Consider the following 24,058-nt stretch of genomic DNA (forward strand, 5'->3'; position numbering starts at 1 on the left):
AATTAATACTAAATGTAACTATTTATGGAACAATGGTGTATTTTTCGTATTTCTTTTGTATAGGCGATTAGCCACTCATGTCTGCGTGTTACAATGATTTTACCATTATTACATGCCTAGGAACACCCTTAACCCTTTACCCGAGGTAAAAATCTCTGTAACACAGTGGCTTGTTGCAATTAATTATGTGTTATATTGTTTTTATCTGTTTATATGGAAGCTGAATATTAACGATTGTTTCTCTATGCTGGTCTGTCAGGCTCTACAGAAAGACCTGCAGGCCAATGCCAGTGCCCTCAATGAAGTCATCAGTAGCACAAAGAAGTTTCTGGAGGAGAACCGCAGTAAACTCACTCCAGAGCAGATATCGGCTCTTGAGGACAAACTGGAAGAACTGAAGAGTAAGGCGAATATGCTCAACCAGAAGGCAGAAGAGTCAAGGAAGGATCTGGAGAAGGTTTTGACAAGTGCTATCAAGCAGGAGACTGAGAAGGTTAGGGGGGAAAAACACTTTTCCAAACACTATTCAACTGGTAGTTTAAAAAAAAAGACATTTAGTGACTTTAGTGCAGTTAGTTTGTGCTGGCTCTCAAAAGTGTCTTTGGATGTTTGTGACTATTTTCAGTAAATCATAGTTATTCTTTCTTTGATTTTGCAACAATACAGGTAGCAGCTGTTGAACAACTTGAAGAGAGTAAAACCAAAATTGAGGGGCTTCTAGACTGGATCTCCAACATTGGGAAAGAGAAAGAAATGGGTGGAATACAAAAGGACCAGACGGGTAAACAGAACGGAAACATGCCGGAGTACACGTCAGAGAAGAGGATTATTGGCGAGGGAGATGATCCTAATGGCAATGCATTAGATGCTACAGATAACACAAGTCTACACACTGGCAAAAAACAAGACGGTAAAGCCTTGGACCTGGACCAGCAGTATGATAGAGTTCAAGTAAGTACTTCAGGTCTTTGGAAGACTTTTCATACCCTTGTGAAACAGAAGTACACCTCAGCAAACAAAAGTGTAATTATAACAGAAAAAAATATATTATACTAAATGCTCTTTGTTAGACTGTGTATTTATATCCTCAGTAAGCTTCTGTTCTTTGTCTTGTGTTAACGTTGCTACCTGGATTTATTGAGTCCACATGTCATGCAAACTAGAAACTCTGCTTCTAACCATAGTACGAGAGCTGTCGTTCCAACTACACAACTTTGCGATGCTGTTTGCGAATGTTCGTTAGACCTATGTTTTCAGGAAACACAGACTCGTTGAACTATACTGATAATGACAGAACTTGCAACCATATGGCGCTTTTCCACTGCATGGTACGGTACGGCTCGGTTCGGTACGGCTCACTTATGGCGCATTTCCACTGCATGGTACGGTACGGCTCACTTATGGCGCATTTCCACTGCATGGTACGGTACGGCGTACCGAACCGATACTAAAATGTGACGTGAAAACACTGCAGATCACTGATTGGTCAGACAGAATCATCTCTACCAGCGTCATTGTATTTACGACACGAGACACTAAACCCGCTAGATTTAAATAGCCAGTAGACAACAGCCAACGCTGTAGCACCTGTTTTAAAAGTATTTGCTTCAAAAAAAAGAGTATAAACTTCAAAAAAAAGAGAAATGGCTGAATCGTGGTCAGTGGACGAGGTGCAGACGTTCCTCTCGTTGGTTGCCGAGGAGTGGATGGGGAAACACAGAATGAAAAATTCGCATTTAATATGATGATGTCATGGTAGTAGAGACGGCAAACTATAACGATCAGTCCCACCCACTTTGAAGCGGTAGGCTACTAACTGCAGTGGAAAAGCAACCGAGCTAAAGCGAACCGAACCGTGCCGTACTGAGTCGAGTCGTACCACGCAGTGGAAAAGCAAAGCGAGCCGAACCGTTCCGCGCCGAGTCGAACCGTACCGAGCCGAACCGAGCCGAACCATGCAGTGGAAAAGCGCCAATAGTTGACTAACGATGCTTTCGGGAAACACACTCCTGACTATTTTGAATGAATGAATGAATGAATGAAATCTTTATTTCGAACAATTAAAAAAAATGAATTAAACAAAAGACAGCAACACATGAAATATCCATCAATAAAATAATCAAACTGTTCGAAAAGGGATAGGTAGAAGCCCTAGGCTTATCAGGACCTACCCCCAGTAACTACCCAAACCAAATCACAATCGAACAAGATAATCCAACATAACGTTTAAAATAATACAGAAAAAAATACTGAATTAAATAATGCTTTTTCTTAATATTAAGATAAAGATAAAGAAGCATAAACAAAAACCATTATCAAGCAAGCTTTACAAGCTAAGTTATCATTCACCCTCACCACTTCTGTACTTCTTCTGTACCTTTTTTTAAATTGCAACATGTTAACGCTTTGTTTGATCGAATTGCTCAGACCATTCCACAAAAGCACCCCACAAATAGAAATACACATACTTTTGAGCTTTGTCCGAGTCCTATGTTGTCTCAGATTTAAATCCCCTCTCAAGTTATAACCCCCAACCCTATCTGTGAATAATTGTTGTATGTTTCCAGGCAACTGTTTATTTATTGCTTTATAGATTAATTGTGCAGTCTTAAATTTAACCAGATCATTAAACTTTAGAGTGTGTAAGCAAAGTATTTAATTGAGCAAGCAATCTCATTGGCTGCAGGATCAGCAGAGGACAATCAGCTTGTGCCATGCAGTAGTGTGCCTGTAAAGGACCTTTCAGCCTTAGCCCTCTAAAGCTTCGTGACCAAACTATTTCAAATCAGATTTAATGGCAATGAAATGCATGACTTGAATGAATGAAATGACTTACTTAGCCCTCCATTCTCCATCTCCACAGGCTCACCACCAGGAAATCTTGTCCCAACAGCAGGATTTGATCATTGCCACACAGTCAGCGCAGGCGTTACTCGACAAACAGGCTCAAGTCCTGTCCCCTGCTGAAAAAGACAAGTTACAGAGGGACATTAAAGAGCTGAAGGGTCGCTACGAGTCCTCTCTCACACAGGCCGAGCAGCAGATGAAGCACGTGCAGACCGTTCAGGAGGAGCTTCAGAAGTTTAAGGGGGACTGTGAGGAGTTTGAGACGTGGCTCCAGCAGGCCCACGGGCAGGTGGAGGAGCTGGAGACGCCCGCTGCGAGTCTGGACACTCTGAGTAATAATCTACAGAGACAGAAGAGTTTCTCTGAGGACGTCATCTCTCATAAAGGAGACCTGCGCTTCATTACCATCTCGGGCCAGAAGGTGCTGGACGCAGCGAAGGCCTGCGATCGTGGGGGATCTGGGGGAACGGACGGCCTGGCGGTGGTTGATATGTCCGGGACTTGTTCTGCAGTCAAAGAAAAGCTGGATTCTGCTGCCGCTCGATACAAAGCCTTGCACACACAGGTACTGCTCTTTTTGATCTTATGTTGAGTCAGTGGCAGAATCTTGTCAAGAATCTGTCCAGGTACTCCAAAATCAAGCTTAAAAAGGCAATTTTCCTTAAGAACATTGCAAAAAAAAAAACATTTTCCACACACACATTTAAGTTAGTTTAGCTGTATGGGAAATGAACCACTTTATAATTGCATCCAGTAGATGGCAGCATTTGTCTCTCAATGGTTCTAATTCTAACACCCTCAAGTTGTTTCAAACCTGTATGAGTTTCTTTCTTCTGCTGAACACAAAGGAAGATATTTAGAAAAATGTTGGTAACCAAACAGTTGATGGACCTGATTGACTTCAATAGTAGGAAAACAAATACTATTGAAGTCATTGGGGTCCATCAACTGTTTGGTTACCAACATTCTTCAAAATATCTTCCTTTGTGTTCAGCAGAAGAAAGAAGTACATACTTTTTTTTTTTTTGTAACTTGAGGGTGAGTAAATGATGACAGAATTTTCATTTTTAAGTGAACTATTCCTTTAAATCCTCCAAACTTTTTAATATAAATAATAAAAAATGACATTAAATGTTTGAGATGATAATCTGTTAACTCATACGTTTCAGTGTAATCAGCTTGGAAACAATCTCAAAGACGTGGTGGACAAGTACAAGAAGTATGAAGATGCCAGTGATGGTCTGGTGAAGTGGCTCAGTAGTTGTGAGGACGAGTCCCGAAGACAGCAGTCAGAGGCCATTGCTGGAGATCCACAAACCCTTCAGAGACAGCTGGAGGAGACCAAGGCATGAACACAATCTACTGTCATTATTTCAGTTCACAGAGTTATAATGGCACTGTGTGTTGGGCTTTTCACACTGTGCTGATCTTTGTAATTTAGAAGCGGGGTTAGCACTGCTTTTTAACCGGGGTGATGAAACTCTGGGTAAGGATTAGCGTCTCTTTTGTGCTGTTATCTCCACATTGTGGTGCCGAACTTATACAGTGCGAAATTATGCGTTTTTACGGCGTGATGCTTAGCCCCTGACAGCCAATCACGTGCCTCATATTCACATGCTTTAGACAGTCACGGAAACACAGTGCATTGTATATAAACCGTCGTTTCAGTGTTTGCATTGAAAAATGTCAAATGGTGACAGGAAACACGTCATTTGGAGTGAAGAATAGACCGTTTCATTCTTGCCTTTATAGTCTGAAAAGACAATTCATTGTAATCTTGATAGTCTGCAATATGAGCATACACAATGCTAGAGCCATTACGAATTCAGTGCCAATCAATGACACTGACACTGCAAATATGCAAATAAGAGCGTTAACCCAGGGTTTTTGGAGTCTAGTGTGAAATGGCAGCGTATGAACACCCAGGGTTATTTGTTAACCCCGGGTAAATTATGAGCAGTGTGAAGCAAGGTAACCCAGTTGCGCTCGAATATTTCAAGAGGCAAGGCTTAAACTTCATTGACGATACAGCATTCATTGGAGTGATCATGTTTGTTCACATATCATGTACTCACAGTATTGCGTTGTTTGAACTCATAGAAATGTTACCGGCCAATTGGCGATTGACACCATTTCATATACTCGCCAACAAGCATTGCTTGGAGTGTTCATTTTAGGTCCTACTTAAACTGTCAAAAGTGGTAACCTGCAATTTTTAGCTTAAAAACCTTAATTTATTTTGTTTGTATAAATGAATGCATTTAGGTTGATTCAGCTATATTTAATAATATTTTTGACTTGAATAAACTAGGTTACCATTTTTTTCAGTGCACTATAAAACGACTTCAAAAGACGTTTTAGTGTTTGCAATGTGGTTTAAAATATGCATCATATTTTCTGTCAGTACAGCTAGCCAGTATGAGTTCTGCACATCAACACTGGTGTCAATCGAAAATACTATCTAAAGAAAATATATCTATGGGGAGTGTTATATGCTTTTAGACAAACTGAACAAAATCATAATTCTCCATCAGAACATTATTAAAATGCATGGTCGTTTCTCTTTTTTTTTTGTGTATTTATATCACTGAAGAAATGTCACGACACAAATAACTTGGCACAGATTTAATTTACTTGAGACGCATTATAGCTAGTTGTTTTTGCAAAGGTAAATCGAGAAGCAGACAAAGCTAATCACACTTAAATAGATTACGTCTCGCGTGATGCTCTCAGACCACATTCAGCTGACCGGCAGCGAGATCCGATACGCAGAGAGAAGATGTGTTCATGCTCCATTACTTCTCTCTAGGACACGACTGTCTTCTGACCTTGTGTCCTTATGCTAAACAACCTTTTGTAATGTCACGGTCTAATATGCCTTACTGAGATGAATGAAGAACACACACCACTGATGTTGTGCTTTTAAGATAACCAGTCTATTGACTGCACTCTTATTAGTGGATTGTAATAAGCATCGGTCTGTTCCAGAGTCTTCAAGGGCAAACTACGTCCCATCAGGCTGTGCTGGATACGCTGAGGAGATCAGCTGACGCCCTGATCTCTGCCGAGGGAGAACTGCTGTCCAATCCGGAGGAGATTCAGGAGACCGTGGGTGAGTCCTCGTCCAGTCACGCAAACACACACCACAAGCAGAAGCCAAAAAAGTCTTCATTTTAAGATCGTGAAGAATTTGCATGACAATAAAGCAAAATCTCCACACTTCCCCCGCAAAATGTCATTACTGTAATATCAAAGTGTGTTTTATTTATTATTAATTTAAGTATTTTTTTTAAATCAGCATACAGTAAATAAGCAGTACAATATACTACCTTAAAATTGGTAGCGCTGTAAAATAAAGTGCAAACATGATATTTAAACATGTTACAGTTTACAGCTAAAAGCTAAAACACATTCCTTCATTAAAGATTTATTACCAAACCAAACCATTTTTGTTAATCTCGTTGCCAATAGCAGAAAAACATATCTTATTCAATTGGAAACCAATGAACAACATTTGCACATGAAAATGTTGATTTCTTCACACAAGTCTGGTCTGCTTTCTTTCAAGACTTTTGTAGGACAGTTGATTCCTCTTCCTCATAAATCATGATAAACTCATTTCGAACATGCTGTGCCTCTTTATGCAACTTGAAATACATTTAGTCAGTTTATGTAAATGACTATTGCTTACCAGGATTTATTTTCCTACTTTCCTCACATGTATACTGTACATATATTACCAGTGCATATCGGCAAAGATCATTTTTTTCCAGTTCCTTCTATTTGTATTTTTTTTTTACTTTGAAAATGTCAAACATATGTTATGCACCCTCTGTTTTTGTGTTTATGCCAAATGTATTTGTATGGAAAAAAGAAAAAAGATCACACTGTGATCAGCTATTTTTTCATTTTAGAAAAGTTCCAAAAAAAGATTATTAACCCAAAGCGACGTGGACATTTGGTCAGTCCTGCAGAGCTTTGACAGCTTGATCAACATGTGAATAATTGTGCATGTATAAATATGCTTCTGTCTGTAGACGACATCGCAGAGAGATACGATAACCTGTGTAAGTCCGTGAGCGACCGCAATGAGAAGCTCCAGGTGACTCTGACCCGCTCTCTGAGTGTCCAGGACGGGCTGGACGAGATGATGTCCTGGATGGAGAAGGTGGAGGAGAGCGTGAAGGAGACGCCGCAAGTGCCGCTCGACTCTCACTCCATCACTAATGCGCTCAGCAAGGAGGCAGTATGTGACCTTTCACCTTTCATTCAAAGATACTCGATGTCAGGCATATTCAGATGTGTTTTATCTGACTCTGAGCGTTCAAACCAGGGTTGTGACGAGGTATTCTTTCATCTACAGTTAGCATTATTACTCAGCGTGTGAAAACATAATTCTTATCATTTGGGAGAATTATTTGTAAATGGCAAGGATTTACATAAACTTTGAAATGACTAGTTAACTTTGTTTTCTGCTCATGATGAAGGCGTTTTGATTATTATGTACATTGCTTGGTTTTAGTAGATACTTATTTTAAGCAAAATATAAAAATGGTCCAGACTTCAAGAGGAAAACCCTGAACCCACATTCAGTATCTCTTCTGTCACATGCCTTACATATGTATCTCAATGTAAAAATAATAATAGCTTGATAAAACTTCTGATCTTACCTTAATATTCATATTTAATTGGGCTCAACTGATGAATTTTGATGAAACTGATGACATTCTCAGATGCCACTGTTTTGGCTCTGTTTTTGAAGACTATGTTAGCAATAGCAATAGCAACTTTATTTATACAGCACAATTAAAACAACACAAGTTGACCAATGTGCTTTACAATGTCACACAGAACACAAAAAGAGGAAAGAGCGTCACATAGGCAACACATAGTAAAATTGTCACCGATTAAAAGCTGTTGAAAACAGATGTGTTGTCCTTTAAAATCCTGTACAGTAGCAGCGTCTCTAATATGTTTAGGCAAACTATTCCAACGTTTCTCTTTTTCTTTTATAAAGCACTACTGGTAACTAGATGGAAATGTATATATACCGTATATATAAATGTCTCTGCCGATATCTTGTGGGGAAAAAAATAATATATATATATATATATATATATATATATATATATATATATATATATATATATAAACATATTTCATGACTCTTGATGGCCTTATAGCTCTATATGAAGCAAACAAACTGTTCCCCTGGAAGTCAGTTTTTCTTCTGTGTGTATTCAGGTATATACAGTGAGGAAAATAAGTATTTGAACACCCTGCTATTTTGCAAGTTCTCCCACTTAGAAATCATGGAGGGGTCTGAAATTGTCATAGTAGGTGCATGTCCACTGTGAGAGACATAATCTAAAAAAAAAAATCCAGAAATCACAATGTATGATTTTTTAACTATTTATTTGTATGATACAGCTGCAAATAAGTATTTGAACACCTGAGAAAATCAATGTTAATATTTGGTACAGTAGCCTTTGTTTGCAATTACAGAGGTCAAACGTTTCCTGTAGTTTTTCACCAGGTTTGCACACACTGCAGGAGGGATTTTGGCCCACTCCTCCACACAGATCTTCTCTAGATCAGTCAGGTTTCTGGGCTGTCGCTGAGAAACACAGAGTTTGAGCTCCCTCCAAAGATTCTCTATTGGGTTTAGGTCTGGAGACTGGCTAGGCCACGCCAGAACCTTGATATGATTCTTACAGAGCCACTCTTTGGTTATCCTGGCTGTGTGCTTCGGGTCATTGTCATGTTGGAAGACCCAGCCTCGACCCATCTTCAATGCTCTAACTGAGGGAAGGAGGTTGTTCCCCAAAATCTCGCAATACATGGCCCCGGTCATCCTCTCCTTAATACAGTGCAGGCGCCCTGTCCCATGTGCAGAAAAACACCCCCAAAGCATGATGCTACCACCCCCATGCTTCACAGTAGGGATGGTGTTCTTGGGATGGTACTCATCATTCTTCTTCCTCCAAACACGTTTAGTGGAATTATGACCAAAAAGTTCTATTTTGGTCTCATCTGACCACATGACTTTCTCCCATGACTCCTCTGGATCATCCAAATGGTCATTGGCAAACTTAAGACGGGCCTTGACATGTGCTGGTTTAAGCAGGGGAACCTTCCGTGCCATGCATGATTTCAAACCATGACGTCTTAGTGTATAACCAACAGTAACCTTGGAAACGGTGGTCCCAGCTCTTTTCAGGTCATTGACCAGCTCCTCCCGTGTAGTTCTGGGCTGATTTCTCACCTTTCTTAGGATCATTGAGACCCCACGAGGTGAGATCTTGCATGGAGCCCCAGTCCGAGGGAGATTGACAGTCATGTTTAGCTTCTTCCATTTTCTAATGATTGCTCCAACAGTGGACCTTTTTTAACCAAGCTGCTTGGCAATTTCCCCGTAGCCCTTTCCAGCCTTGTGGAGGTGTACAATTTTGTCTCTAGTGTCTTTGGACAGCTCTTTGGTCTTGGCCATGTTAGTAGTTGGATTCTTACTGATTGTATGGGGTGGACAGGTGTCTTTATGCAGCTAACGACCTCAAACAGGTGCATCTAATTTAGGATAATAAATGGAGTGGAGGTGGACATTTTAAAGGCAGACTAACAGGTCTTTGAGGGTCAGAATTCTAGCTGATAGACAGGTGTTCAAATACTTATTTGCAGCTGTATCATACAAATAAATAGTTAAAAAAATCATATATTGTGATTTCTGGATTTTTTTTTTTAGATTATGTCTCTCACAGTGGACATGCACCTACGATGACAATTTCAGACCCTTCCATGATTTCCAAGTGGGAGAACTTGCAAAATAGCAGGGTGTTCAAATACTTATTTTCCTCACTGTATTTAGAGATTATAAAATCGGTTTTTGGTGAAGTTTTAGCATTTTTAGTTTTAATTTAGAGCATTTTTAAGGTATGTATTTACACTGAAGTGTTGGATTTTGTAATAATTCAAATTTGTAAGGTGGACAGCAGCAAAAAAACAATCAAAACCTTGAAGAATATTTATTTGAAAATGTTGATTTTAATTCAGAATAAATAAATAATTCCCCCCATTTCCCATTCATTCCTATGGGGGTTCAAACTGACCCGCGAGGGAAGGATTTGTTACTATTTTTATTACAACCACATAAACTCCTCAAATCCTGTTTTTTCAAGTGCAACACAAGTCTTAAGGTCTTGAACCACTCCGATGAACACTCAATTTAAAGAAAATTCAAAGAAAATGATTTTCGGGTTAAAATGACCAGAGGAGAGTTAATCTTAACTTAGTCAACATAATAATGGAATGACCACATTTAAACTATGTATCTAAATGTAAAGATAATAGCTTGATAAAACATCTGATCTTACCTTAATATTCATACTTAATCGAGCTCAACGGATGAATGTTGATAAAGTGTGTGTTTTATTTCAGGCGGTGGAGCAGGACATGTCCATCAGGCAGAGCAGCATCTCGGCCATGAAGCTGAAGGTGCAGGAGTTTGTGGAGAACGCTGACCCGACAGCTGCTGTCCTGCTCCAGCGTCAGATGGAGAGCCTGTCCCAGCGCTTCACTGACACCTCTGAGCGCCACAAGCTGAAGCTTTCTCAGATGGAGGAGCTCAGAGACCAGGTGGAGCGCTTCGAGAAGACCTCTGAGAAGCTGCAGCAGTTTGTGCTGAAGAGCTCCCAGGCTCTGGCCGAGAGCGACGGACCCGGAAAGAGCGTCGCTGAACTCTCACAGCTCGTACAGGTGCGCTGAAACACCGCTTTACATCAGAGTTTAAGCCTTTGCTTCATTTATATTAGCTATCCACCTTATTCCTGCGCCCCATGACGCTCTGCGTGAATTATGGGTGTAACTTCCGTTAAGCTGTAAACAATCAGTGAAAGGCAATACGTTAAAAAAGTGCCACAATGAGATGACATTAATCTACTCACCCTTCAACCATCCAACATTAAAAGGAAATGTAAAAGTGTAAAAGCATCAACAAGGGATTTCAACAGATCAAATCACCCGCGCGAGTCTTTCCACAGCAATAACGGACGGGTTAAATATCACTGTAGTAATATACTGTATATCTGTATTATGAAACTTATGTTGCCTAAATCAAAACCGTTCATTAACTTCAGCATTACGTGACTCTATTTAAAGTGATTTCCGTCATTTTGACTGATAATAAATTGCATTTACCTGTGAAAACAAACCTGGAAACAGACGTGAGGATTTGAGGAGAATAACGAGAGATTCCTCGTGCATTCCAGTGAATTATTAATGGAATATATCGTACATTAAATTCGGGAGAACAGTCCACAAATGTGCAGGATATGTTGACCTTTTTCATACTTTTACAGCGGATTGTAAAGGGAAAAAAGAAAATAATCACGAGGAAAAGAAGCAGCGACTGAAAAGAGCTCTTGCTGTAGATATTCTCGTTATAACGTCACGTTAAAATACCAAGTATGACGTTATTCTCATGATGTCGGAACATAAATCATGAAGGGAAACTGACGATCAGCTTTATTTGTACGGCAAACTTATGATTTGAAATGATTCGTTTCAGTCTTTTTGAATGGAAGTTCCCCAAACTGGAAGTGCCTCCCATAATTCAACACGCAGTGAACTAGTAAGGAATAAGGTGGATATATACTTCTATTAGCCTATAGTTGATATAAAGGTAGCACTTTACAGTAAGTTCCCAGTATGTAACATTGGTTAATGCATTAACAAACATGAGCTAACAATGAGCAATACGTGTTACAGAAGTTATGGTAACACTTTACAATAAGGTTTATTAGTTAACATTAGTTATGAACTAACCATGAGCAATACATTTGTTACTGTATTTGTTAATCTTTGTTAACGTTAGTTAATAGAAATACAGTAATTCATTATTTGCTCATGTTAGTTCACATTGCATTAACTAATGTTAACAAGATTTTAATAATGTATTAATAAATGTTGAAATTAACATTAACAAAGATTAATAAATGCTGTATAAGTGCAGTTCATTATTAGTTCGTGTTCACTAATGAACCTTAAAGTAAAGTTATTATTCATTGTTAACATTAGATTCTCTCCTAAAGATATTGATGGCTCATTTTGCACTCGCTTTACGCATTTTTCTTCAATGAAATGAGATAAATCATGGTTTACGGCTGTGAAGTAATTAATGAATGTGGATAATTTTTTAGCAAATGGATTGAAAGCGAGGCAGCTCTCATAGACACCCTGTTTATGTCCTATAATCTGTTTAGGTTCTAATAAAGTCTTTATTTGTAGGACACAAATGCAGAGTTGTGTGAGCATGCAGAGGACGTGGAAACCCTACGGAAACTGTCTGAGGAACTCGGCAGGTTTGGTCCTGAAGGAAGCTCAGCGCTTCTCCAGAGCAAGATGCAGAACATCTCCGACAACTTCAATGCTTTTAAAGAGACACTCATGGAGAAGTAAGTGATTAAGGCAGGCACTTAGCTTAAAAAGAAAAAAAAAGAAATATGCAGATTACACCTCAAATAGGGTTGACAACTTCTGGATAGGAAAATAAGGGACACTCAAAATACTTGTTCTGGTCCAAACAGTGTATGTCGTTCAGTGTCTGCAGGGAAGTGTGTGTATACAAGGTTCTCTGACATCAACACATTTGGGTCATTCTGTGTCAAAATCAACCAAATTTCAGAAACTTTCACAGCTCAAATTTTTGATTTTGTTCATTTTTTAAATAAAGAAGAAAGCCAAAATATTAAATGTGGTGGATGTATATTTACTGAGTAATTCAAGATAGAGGGGGTCAGAATGACAGTTTTCACCTGAGATTTGGACTCGAGAAAATGACTTTAGAATAACATCATTTTATTTTTACACAGAGATTGGTAGGTCTAATAGTAAAATCTGTTGACTTTAGACATTTTTGTTGCCTTATATGTCAGGAGTGACTGGTCAAAAATGGGGAAAAAAGCACTTCTTGTGTTTTTTGGCCACAGTTTGCATGCCTGTAACTCAAATTAAAAATAACAATATAATTTTAGATATTTTAGAACAAACTTTTCTTTTGGTTTCTCATTTTTTAAGGCCCAATGTGGTTAATTTCCAGAGATATAGGGATCTCAGTGTGACTCCATGAGTAAATTGGTACACATTTTCAATGGTCGCACATTTTCTGAAGAAAAAATAATGTTTAAACTAGAAATGTATCTCTATCTTTTTTTTTTTTTGTCAACACAATTTAACGTTCCTGTCTGAGTGCCATAGATAGTATTTTTCCTAAGTTTGTGAGCCTGTAAAGATATCTTAATATCCCTCTATATTATTATTCTTAACAAACTTTCCTTTTGTAATCTTCATTTCAAAGGCTCGATATGGTTCAGTCCCATAGATATAATGTGGCTCCATGTTCAAATTGTTGGAATTTTACCCATTTCTATATATAGCAACACCAAAGAATACTAAAAGTCATCAACCTCTTTTCAAAATTATAAACTTATTGTCAGGAAGAGACATGGATGGCATAACATTTGAAAGCATAATAACTGAACGTCTTTGAAATTTAAGCCAATAAAGCATTTTTCCTAAACAATGCCACTTCAAATTTTGAACTAAATCTTGTTGCAACCATGTATGAATAAATGAGAACGCATATTTTTCAATTTAAGAGAACTTGGAGGATTAGTATGGGCTGCATTTGGTGCGTGAGACTTTATTGATTATTGTGTGTTTCAATAATGAGGTCCAAAGTTAAGAATAAGCTACAAGATGTTTTCTCCCGTGGCTGAATGTTGGACTCATGAACAGTAATCACGGTGTTTGCATTCGCTCAAATTGATTTGCTGAAATCAAAACACGGCCAGTGAAAGGGATTTGTCCCGCTCGCTGTGAACGACCAATCCCGGCAGAGGATTCTCCTGGGTCTTAATGCCGTCCGTCTCAAAGGAATGATACATTCTCAGTTTAGATCATATGCCTGTGTATACAGGACAAACTGATGCTTTAAATACGGGACGATTCCTTATTTTACGGAACGGTTGGCAACCCTAATTATTCCCATTCATTTTAATGCTTCTCTTGGCTCTGACATACACTACTGTTCAAAATGTTCAAGTCGGCAAAATGTTTTAATGATTTTGCATTACCCAGGCTGCATTTATTTGATCAAAAATGTAGAAAAAAAATATGAAATATTATTGCAAATTACAATTGCTGTTTTTCTATGTGAATATATAGTAAAGTGAAATTTATTCCTGTGATCAAAGCTGAATGTTCAGCATCATTACTCCAGTCTTCAGTGTCACATGATCCTTCAGAAATCAGTATAATATGATGATTTGATGCTCAAGAAACATTTATCATTATTATCAGTGTAGAAAATTAACACTTTTTTTTTTCTTCTGACCTTAACATTTTGAACAGTAATGTATCCCTGTTTTTAATTCCATTGTATTAAGTTGAAGTTTTGATCAGGGTTTTGATTAGCTAGGACTGTTATAGAAACCATGTGCTGTAATAAAACAGTATTACAACACATGCAATATCAGTTGTGCTTCTTGCCAGATGTCAGACTGTTTAATAACGCTGTGTATGCATACGTGTGTGTGTGTGTGTGTGTTAGGAAGCAGGAGGTTGGGTCCTGCCAGAAGCAGCTGCAGGAGTTCACAGCAGACGCAGGGGTGTTGATGAAGTGGCTGGAGGACACACGCGAGCGAGTGCCAGTGTTTCAGCCTGACTGCAGTGAACAGGGCCTGGGGAAAGACCTGCACACCATCACTGTGAGTGATGCATGGACCTCGCCACAACCATGCTGGATCTCACTCAGAACTACTCACAATCTATTCTAATCAATGTTTGTTGAAACATTTATATCATAATTACACTTTATTTTTAAATGGTGCACTTTAGACATTCTACTGACTACATGTCAACTAACTCTCATTAGAGTATCAGCAGACTGTTAGGGTTAGTAGAATAAGTTGAAGTGTATTTGCCAAGTTCCTTACAGTCAGTAGAATATCTGTTGAGGAGCATCACAATAAAGTCAGGTCATCTTTATTTATATTTTACAGTGATCAACAGGAATATAATGATTCAGTGATGCAAACAGAATTCAGAATTCAAGACAATAGTAAACAGTTATTGAAACAAAATGAATCAACAACTGATTTCAACTAAATAATGACTGTGTAAAGTTCATCAATTATGATATGAGGTCAATGCAGCTATAAAGCATCTCTGCAGAAACAGTGATGTCATCGTCTCGCTCAGTTCAGTTCTCATCCAATAGAGTCAGTGCAGGCAAATCAATAATAGTGCAGAGGAAGTTATAGATATTAAAGTGTTGGCAGATATTAAGCAGACAGTCTGCTAATACTCGAATGACTGCTAGTTGACATGTAGTTGCAAAGTTACTTATAGTTAATAGAATATGTCGAAAGTGGACTATTGAAATAAAGGGCCCTATCTTGCACCCAGCGCAATTGACTTTGTACACCGACGCATGTTTCATTCCTATTTTGCACCCGCGCAAAGCACGCTTTTCCCTCCACAGAAGCACGTCGCTAAACTAGAGAATGAATTTGCGCTCCCTGGGCGGTTCAGCGCAAAAAAGGAGGCGTGTTCCGGCGCAAACAATCCCTGGTGCTATTTTACTGTTCCATAAAACAATTGCGCCACTGGCCAGAAAAAACCTAGTCTAAAGTCAGTGGCGCGTTGCGCGTTGTTCATTAGGCTATTTTAAGGGCGCATGCTTGACCATAATGTATCGCGTGCACAACGCGCATACACTTTCTCTAATCTACACAGAAGCAGCCGTTTTCATTTTTGCAAATCATATTATTACAAACGAGATAGATAGATAGATAGATAGATAGATAGATAGATAGATAGATAGATAGATAGATAATTTATTATAAAATCATACATCTAGCTTACACATTTACCCACATTATTATATACCTGTTTAACCGAAGCTAATTTGGGTGTGTTTCTCGATCCCCAATGTCACTGGGGATATTCTGGGGATATTTAATTTGATTTTATCAATCAATAAATTCCACTAGAAACAAACCTTGTTGTATTATTTTAATTTAATACTGTGAAGCTGCTTTGATACAATCTGTATTGTGAAAAGCGCTATACAAATATACTTGACTTGACTTGACTTGACTTCTCTCTCTTTTACGGCCGTGACGAGAGCGTTGCTCTCCTCGGCTGTGAACCGCTCCTGGCGCGCGCCTGGCAAATCCGCCGTTATAATAGCAATACGCCAAGGAAAAAGTGCGTCTGCTCTTAAAGGGAATGTGAGATGATGCTCTGATTGGGTTATTTCACGTTACGCCCAAACCACACCTATGAATAATGAAGCTACTTCAGACCAACCCCTTTTAGATTTGCGCCAGGCGCAAGAGTCATTTATCCCGCCGGGAAAATAGCAACACTGCCGAGACCCGCCCACAAAGTTACTTGCGCTTTGCGCTTTGACACTTGCGTTTCAGATCGTTAAAATAGGGCCCAATGTGTTACCAAACGGTCTAATGAATTTTGGTGTAATGTGAGGTGGTGGGATCTTTTGATATTGTGTGTGATAGTAATAATTTGAGATTGTAATGACATTCTTTTCTTTTGTTTTTTTCTTTTTTGGAGAGGTTGTGTAATCGGTGAAGTTGCTAAAACATTATTTTGAAGTCAGTTTATTTATTTTTTTATTACATTTTTATTGTCTCTAAATTACAATGTTCAAATACATAGTGGTTTTATAATGACAGAGTAAACATACTATCAAATCATAATGAAATGAATCCTAAAATTAATTACATTTCTTATGTTCAAGCCATCCTTCATCCATTTCCATTATAACCAATGTATTTTTTTTCCCCCAATTGTTTTGTAAAATGGTAGTAACAACAGTATTTGGTATTATAAAAAAAAGAAAAAAAGAAGTTTAAGCCCAAAATAGAATCATCTAAGCAAATATTCTGTCACGCTGATCAACAGTGACAAGTAATTAAAAACTAAAATGAACCACCCTTTTTTCCCCCATTAAAATCCTCCTTCAGGACTGACTCGTTTCTCTGAAGAATCACCCATATAAGGAGGATACACAGCGGATCATGTTTTTGTGTTTTAAAGTGTTTATTCCAGTGATTTAACCCTCGTTACTCTAGTCACATCCAGCATTGCTCAGCATTCAAGAATGTGTGTGTGTCATGTTCCAAAAGGTCAACGGAGAAAAATGAAAATGTCTCCTTAACTCTACATAGGTTTTAAAAATGTTCAAACGACTGTTTCTGCAGGGCTTGTTGGATGAATGGACCTCCAAAGCTCCTGCAGTCCAGGATATAAATAGCAGAGGATCTGCTCTATGTAGCATAATCAGTGTTTTGACATCACCGGCCAAAGCCAAGATACATCACAACTCAGGTATTGCCAAGGAGTATTTTAAGATATTACAGAAACATTTATCGCATGTCTCAGTTCAGCATGATCACTCATCTGGAGTCAACTCATATGTATATTTATGTATCATTTATTTTTCTTTAGGATCCGCTGTCAGTAATGGTTCTGGTCCAGGAAGTCATGCCTATCTAACAAACCAAGGTGAAAGTTCATACTAGTGATGCATCAGTTTTTGCTGACATAACTGGTTTTAATTTATGCTGCGACCAATAACTATTATGATGGCCAATGTATATCTCTACTTTTCTGTGCTTGCTTTTAGAGTTGATGCTGGTGCAGCAGAAGATGTCCTGCATTAACAGCAGTTATGAACATCTGGGGGAGCTTCTGAAGGCCAGATCGTCTGAGCTCAGCGCTGTGTTGAAGAAAGTCCAAGCGGTCCATGAACAGGCCGAGTCTTTACGCCAGTGGATGGAAGACACGAAGAAGACGGCATCATCGTGGAGTGACCATCCGTCTGGGAAAGACAACGTAAAATCACAGATAGAGCAACAGAAGGTGAATGAAAGCCATTAATGTGCATTATGTCTAATGACTTGTTAGCATTAATTGTCATTTTTGCATCTGAACCACTTAGACGTGAAATATTGACTTGAAGTACCCTCTTGCATTGAAGTAATATTGCATTAATTTAACAACACGTTCATTCACATATAGTCAGGGTTCTCTGGTTGGTTAATGGTCACATGACAAGTAAACAGATAAAATATTTAATTAATTTATAATTTTAGATGTATCTATATATAGTATTTATAAATTATGTTTATATCTATATATATCTATATCTATATATTATATTATTTTAATTAAGTTATAAAAATGAAGATATAAATAGTTATAAATTACAATTGTCCTGTAAAATTAAAAACATAATTTTTTTAAATAATTATAGTAATTCTTTTATTTTATACGCAAGTTACAATACTAATAGGTATGTCTTAAATTCTTCACTTTCAAGTGTTTAAATCCACACGTTCATTTTGGTGGAATACTGGCGAAATGCTTCTATGCACAGAAATGTTGATAATTATGCAAATGTGTACATTAAGTGAAGAGATGGAGTTGATGAGAAGCAGCGTTTACTGTGAATCGAGTCGATCTGAGACGATGAGAACACACTGCCACTCTGAAACGCAGCGCAACAGACTATATACTTTTTAAATCACAGCCTTTGATTTGATGATATGTTTTATTTTGAATAATTGTGTAGCCACATCTATTAATTAAAAAATTAGCTTTTTATCAATTGACGAACCTCTGCACTTCCCTCACGAACCCCCAGGGGATTGGGGAAACCCTGCTTTAGATGGCTGTTGTACTAAGTGGTTGCTAAGCTGTTGCTAGGCAGTTGATAGACCAATGGATATGCCAAGTTTGATGAAGTTGTTTGAGAAGTTTTGGCCATATTTCAGTCCATTCCGTGTAATTTTGCAGATTTTCCTCAACAATCAGCGCAGAAATTCTGAAAAAAGTGCACGAACTTTGTGTCATGCTATACATTCTACATGAAAACCTTGACAATTTCCCACTGTAAGAACATTCTTTAAACTGTAAGCACTGAAAAAGCTGATTATTATGTCTGTCTTGCAGGTCTGTGAAGAGAATATGAAACAAAAACAAGCGCAGCTCCAGCAGCTCAGGGAGAATTTGCTCAGTTTAATCGAGGAGAACCCGGATTCACCCGAGGCAGAAAAGTGGAAGCACATGCTGGCACAGATCGGTATGCGTCCATCACATCCAAACGCATGAATCTGCTTTAATCTGCGGTGTGGATTGCCAGGTGCAGCGTCACACACGTATCTCCCTCGCTCACTGCGAACCAGGGCAATTTTTATAATTACCTTATTTAATGTATGTATACACTGTCTTTTATGTCAAATACTTAAAATTAATCAATTAATTCAACTGATCAGAATAATGACATACCATGTTTATTTACACAGACTGTTTAATGCTGCTCTAATGTGATGTTACATATTAATGTAATTTTAAATGCATTAAGCATATAATTTATATCTGAAAATGTCAAAAACAAAGTTTAAAGGATTAGTTCACCTCAAAATGAAAATATCCTGATAATTTACTCACCCCAATGCCATCCAAGATGTTCATGTCTTTCTTTCTTCAGTGGAAAATAAAGTTTTTTGAGGAAAACATTTCAGGATTTTTCTACACACAATGGACTTCAATGGCAACCAGAATGTTGAAGTTCAAATCAATGCAGTGTCAAAGGGCTCTGCTCGATCCCAGCTGAGGAATGGGGTCTTATCTAGCGAAACGATTGGTCATTTTCTAAAAATAAATCAAAATGTATATAATTTTTAACACAATTGTCTGCGACACGCCACGTATTAAGTCATCACGTTGGAATGGTCACGAAAAAAAGAAGAAGAAAATAATAATAATAAATTATAACAAAGATGTTGAAAAATTTTGAAGTTGGAAGAGAAAATGAGATGGAATTTTTCGCCCTTCCCTACCTTTTTGAACCGGAGTACACAGACAAATAACTTAGATGACGTGACGCGTGCCCTTTCCAACGTGTTGACGTTGTTTTTTAAATGACTGATCGTTTCACTAGATAAGACCCCATTCCTCAGCTGGGATGGTGCAGAGCCCTTTGAAACTGCATTGATTTGAACTTCAACATTCTGGTTGCCATTGAAGTCCATTGTGTGTGGGAAAAATCCTGAAATGTTTTCCTCAAAAAAACTTAATTTCTTTTCCATTGAAGAAAGAAAGACATGGACATCTTGGATGGCATTGGGGTGAGTAAATGATCAGGACATTTTCATTTTGAGGTGAACTAATCCTTTAAGACTGATGTCTCTTTTCATTTACACAAAGCAGCCTCTTTAAACGGAGGGGGGTCAGAAGAAGCATATTAGATGTTATAAATATAAAACCATGCACTCATTACAGACAGCTGCGAGATTAAAACAACAGTCATTATTATTGATTATTGTCCTTGATATTGTCATCACGATTAATAATGTCTATTAATAGAATACATTAAAAATGGTTTTGCACACAGACAAAACAAGCTGAGAACTGTTTATGAATTAGTTTTGGCTCTTTTATGCATTAGTAAATGGAGACTTCACACTGGTTCTCTGAGGGCCTGTTTACACGACACTGTTTTCAACTAAAAACTGAAAACTTTTTGAGTTTTGACTTCATTTACATGACAACGGTGTATTGGGGCCCTGAAAGTGCACACTTTTGAAAACTATACCATTATCGTCTCCGTGTAAAAACGTGAATTTGTGAAAACGGTGACGTCAAGTGCATGTGTATTACGTTTTCAGTCTATAGTCGCGTAGTGTTTCTTTACAGAGTGACATCGCCGACTACTGGCCTGGCAGCAGAATACAGCGTTTTGGTCATTTGGTCATGGGGATTGTTTTGACAACGTGTGTATGCGGAAAACGCGAAGGAAAAAAATTGTGTACAGTGTTTTCGTGTAAATGTACTCATAGTAGCATGAAAACCAAAACAATTATTCAAACTGGAAATTAACTATATCATCACTGAAGCGGTCAATGACTTCATTTCAGTGCAAGCTCACAAAAACTCCTGTTATAATCAGTGAAGCTGACTACACTGCACAATGAATCTCTTATTTACATTGCACACTAGTTTTTTATTTTTTATTATGAAAGCATTAGTGAGAGGGCAGAACTCTGATTTCTTCTGCACTGGTGACTATTTTAAACGCCTCTGATTGGCCATTACATTCATGCACTCAACAGACGTCTGTGATTGTCTGTAATGCTCAACGCTACAGGAAATCTTTGATGCAACATGACCAGATCTAAATGTAATGCTGTAATCTGCACTTATCGTTCAGTTTTACATTTCATTTTAAGCACCACAGTCATAATATATTTAATTTAATTTAATTTAATTGTGCAGGGGCATTTTTGCCCCTTTATCTTGAATTTAGCGGGCATTTTTGTTCATCTTGAACTCCAAGCTCCTTTTAATTTCTGACCTTGCTGTGAACTGAGGTGAAGCTCCTGTGAAAGCTCAAGCTGATAGTGAAGGAGTTCGGCCTCCTCCACACACTCTGAATCAACGTGATAAAGTGATGTGTGTTCTGCTCCACACACAGATGCGGGATGGGAGGAGGTCAGGGGAAGCATGGAGATTCGGAAACAGCACCTGGAGGAGTCGTCCCGAATGCTGGAGCTCTTCCAGACGACCCAACCGCAACTCTCACAGTGGCTGCAGGAGAAGGAGTTGATGATGGGCGTCCTGGGGTCTTTGTCTATGGATCCCAACATGCTTAACACACAAAAGCAGCAAGTCCAGGTACTGGAAGTCATGCCGTAAACATAGATAAGAACTGTAATTCATGTGAAAGAAATATTAACGGTTATATGAAGTTTAACAAATAGATGGATGGGCGATATTACCAAAGTCTTATTTAAAGATATGAGTAGTTTTGAGCTCTCTACCGCAAAAAGGATCACAAGCTCTCCAAACGAAGCAGGTTTCTGAGTTCGCACTTCAGGTGTGTCATAAAGTGTCTATCGTTAAAGCTCACGCTAACAACTATCACAACTATGAACAATGTAAAGGAGATGTTTTTAAGAATGTTCCTACTGCCCTTTTTTTCTCTGTACAAAGACACAAAGCACCAAACGAGAAATCTAAATGACTCTCGCATTAAATGTCAAGTTTTCTGAAACCATACCCAGCATGCATAAGCCGTCATATCACCGTCTCGGTTAACTATAGACCCGATATATAGTCCGGCTGAGTAACCCACTTCTAGCCAAAATAACCTTAGTTACATGTCGTTTTTGCCAAAATAACTTGCGAGATGTACGATATTCCATCATGTAAGCAAAGTCAACAGAGATTACAAGGTGTTTGGTTTCATTTCTTTGACGTTATCTAGTAGTTGATGACTAGTCTATTCTTGGACTATAGTTTAGACGTCTATTAAGTTTTCACTGACAGCCCAAATTTGGCCTCGTTTCAGCCTAGACTTCAGGGCTGTGTTTGGACGGCTATTAGATTGCTTTCTGGGTAAGATGGCTTTGTGTGAAGAACACACCAAAATTGAAGTCATTTAAGTATTCTCTGAAAGGCAGCAGTAGCTCTTATTTGGACTTCACACTTGATCAGTAACCTGGAACAAAAGAATCAATGGCATTTGATGTGATGTTTAGTAATTAGTGATCAAAGTGATCTTTTCTCTTCAGAAGACTTGGAATATAATAGACTGGTAATATGGGAATATGTGCTTTTTTGTTGGTTTTGGAGCTCGACAGAGTTTTCATTGTATCGAAAAGAGCAGTATAAACATTCTGTTTCATGATCAAACCAATTTGGAATGATGACAGAATAAAAAAATGTATGGTCAATTATTTATTTTTAAGTTACATAGATGAATTAACACACTGTACTATTTCTAATGCCACTGAAGAAGGCTTATACTTTAATGCCTATTGCTTAATGTCGTTTGTCATTCCTTTGATTAGATTCTCCTAAAGGAGTTTGACAGCCACAAGCCTCAGTATGAGAAGTTAACCGAGGCCGCCGCATCAATCGCTAGTGCATCAGAGAAGCAGGATCCTTCTGTAGAGCAGGTTAAGGAACAGCTGGCATCTATTTCCCAGAAGTGGCAGGCCTTGACAGGTCAGCTGTCTCAAAGACATGCCCTGATTGAGCAGGCTGTCGGTAAGACCGCTCAATTCCAGGAGATTTTGCAAAGCCTCAATAAAAGTGCCACCTGCCTGGAGACTGAACTAAATAACCAGCAGGCTCTCAGCACCCAACCTGATGAAGTCAAGAAACAGATTGAAGCCACCAATGCAATCCTGGCTCAGCTACGAGAGGAGAAGAAGAGGCTGAAAGAGGCAGAAAACATTTGCTCTGAGCTCTCTGCCATGGTGACTGAGGAATATCTCAGAGCGGACTTGACAAAACAGCTTGAGGCCGTCACCAAACCATTCAGACAACTTGAGGACAAAGCAGGTATTGCAGTTAACTTCAACTACTACTTCCTTCTGCAACATCACACCTGCACACACGTAACCATGCCTGATTTCCTTACAATTTGAATTTGAACACTTTACTATCAATTCCGCTGATACCCCCCCAAATCAGTGCAAAAATGCAAGAAGTCTGCAGATTCCACCTGTGTTTGATTACTATCATCTTTAAAACATGTAAAGAGGGAGAGCGCAAACAATGTGTAAACTGTTACACCACATCAAGTGACGACAAAGCTTTATTTTTATTTCTGTTGCATAGTGTTGGTCAGAGCGTAAAACTCACTTTTTTGCCAATGTCCGGTGATTTAAGAAATTGCACTGGCCATAAATATATTTTTACCGGCCATGAAACTTTTCCTGCAAAAACAGGCAGTTATGACACCAAAATTTCAGATACTAGTGAAAATTTAAGATTCTCTATTCCAATTTTGATACCACAGCTAAACTAATATAGCCTAACTAATATAAATGTAAAACATTGTTAAAAACAAGATACAATAAAATAAGACCAAATAATCAAATTACAAGCAAAAGCACAAATGAATACAATGTAAAAAAATAAAAAATAAAGAAGAAATAAACAGTGCTTATCAGTAGTTTTCAGTTACAGAAATTAGCTCCCTTTCACGTCTTCTTGCGCTTGAATATTTAAATTGGCAAGGCTTAAACTTTCGCGACGAATGATGATGCAGCGCTGGCCTGTTAACTGTCCAGAGCACCATGTACGTTTGTTAGGATTCATTACTCTCATTTGGCGC

The 24,058-nt window shown here is 38.3% G+C and overlaps 1 protein-coding gene across 1 annotated transcript in view; it reads left to right on the forward strand.

The window, feature by feature from the left end:
• The window catches only part of dst (dystonin), a 197,152-nt gene that overhangs the window by 117,018 nt on the left and 56,076 nt on the right, over nucleotides 1-24,058 (forward strand). Inside the window, 15 exon segments of the mRNA XM_084391266.1 lie at nucleotides 260-493; nucleotides 667-951; nucleotides 2,864-3,412; nucleotides 4,017-4,193; nucleotides 5,836-5,959; nucleotides 6,885-7,093; nucleotides 10,282-10,599; nucleotides 12,130-12,296; nucleotides 14,453-14,609; nucleotides 17,130-17,256; nucleotides 17,377-17,433; nucleotides 17,555-17,790; nucleotides 18,883-19,012; nucleotides 21,407-21,606; nucleotides 22,785-23,280. Coding sequence (XP_084247392.1) covers nucleotides 260-493; nucleotides 667-951; nucleotides 2,864-3,412; nucleotides 4,017-4,193; nucleotides 5,836-5,959; nucleotides 6,885-7,093; nucleotides 10,282-10,599; nucleotides 12,130-12,296; nucleotides 14,453-14,609; nucleotides 17,130-17,256; nucleotides 17,377-17,433; nucleotides 17,555-17,790; nucleotides 18,883-19,012; nucleotides 21,407-21,606; nucleotides 22,785-23,280 — 3,466 coding nt within the window.

Source organism: Rutilus rutilus (assembly GCF_951802725.1).
Source record: "Rutilus rutilus genome assembly, chromosome: 20".
Taxonomy (NCBI): domain Eukaryota; kingdom Metazoa; phylum Chordata; class Actinopteri; order Cypriniformes; family Leuciscidae; genus Rutilus; species Rutilus rutilus.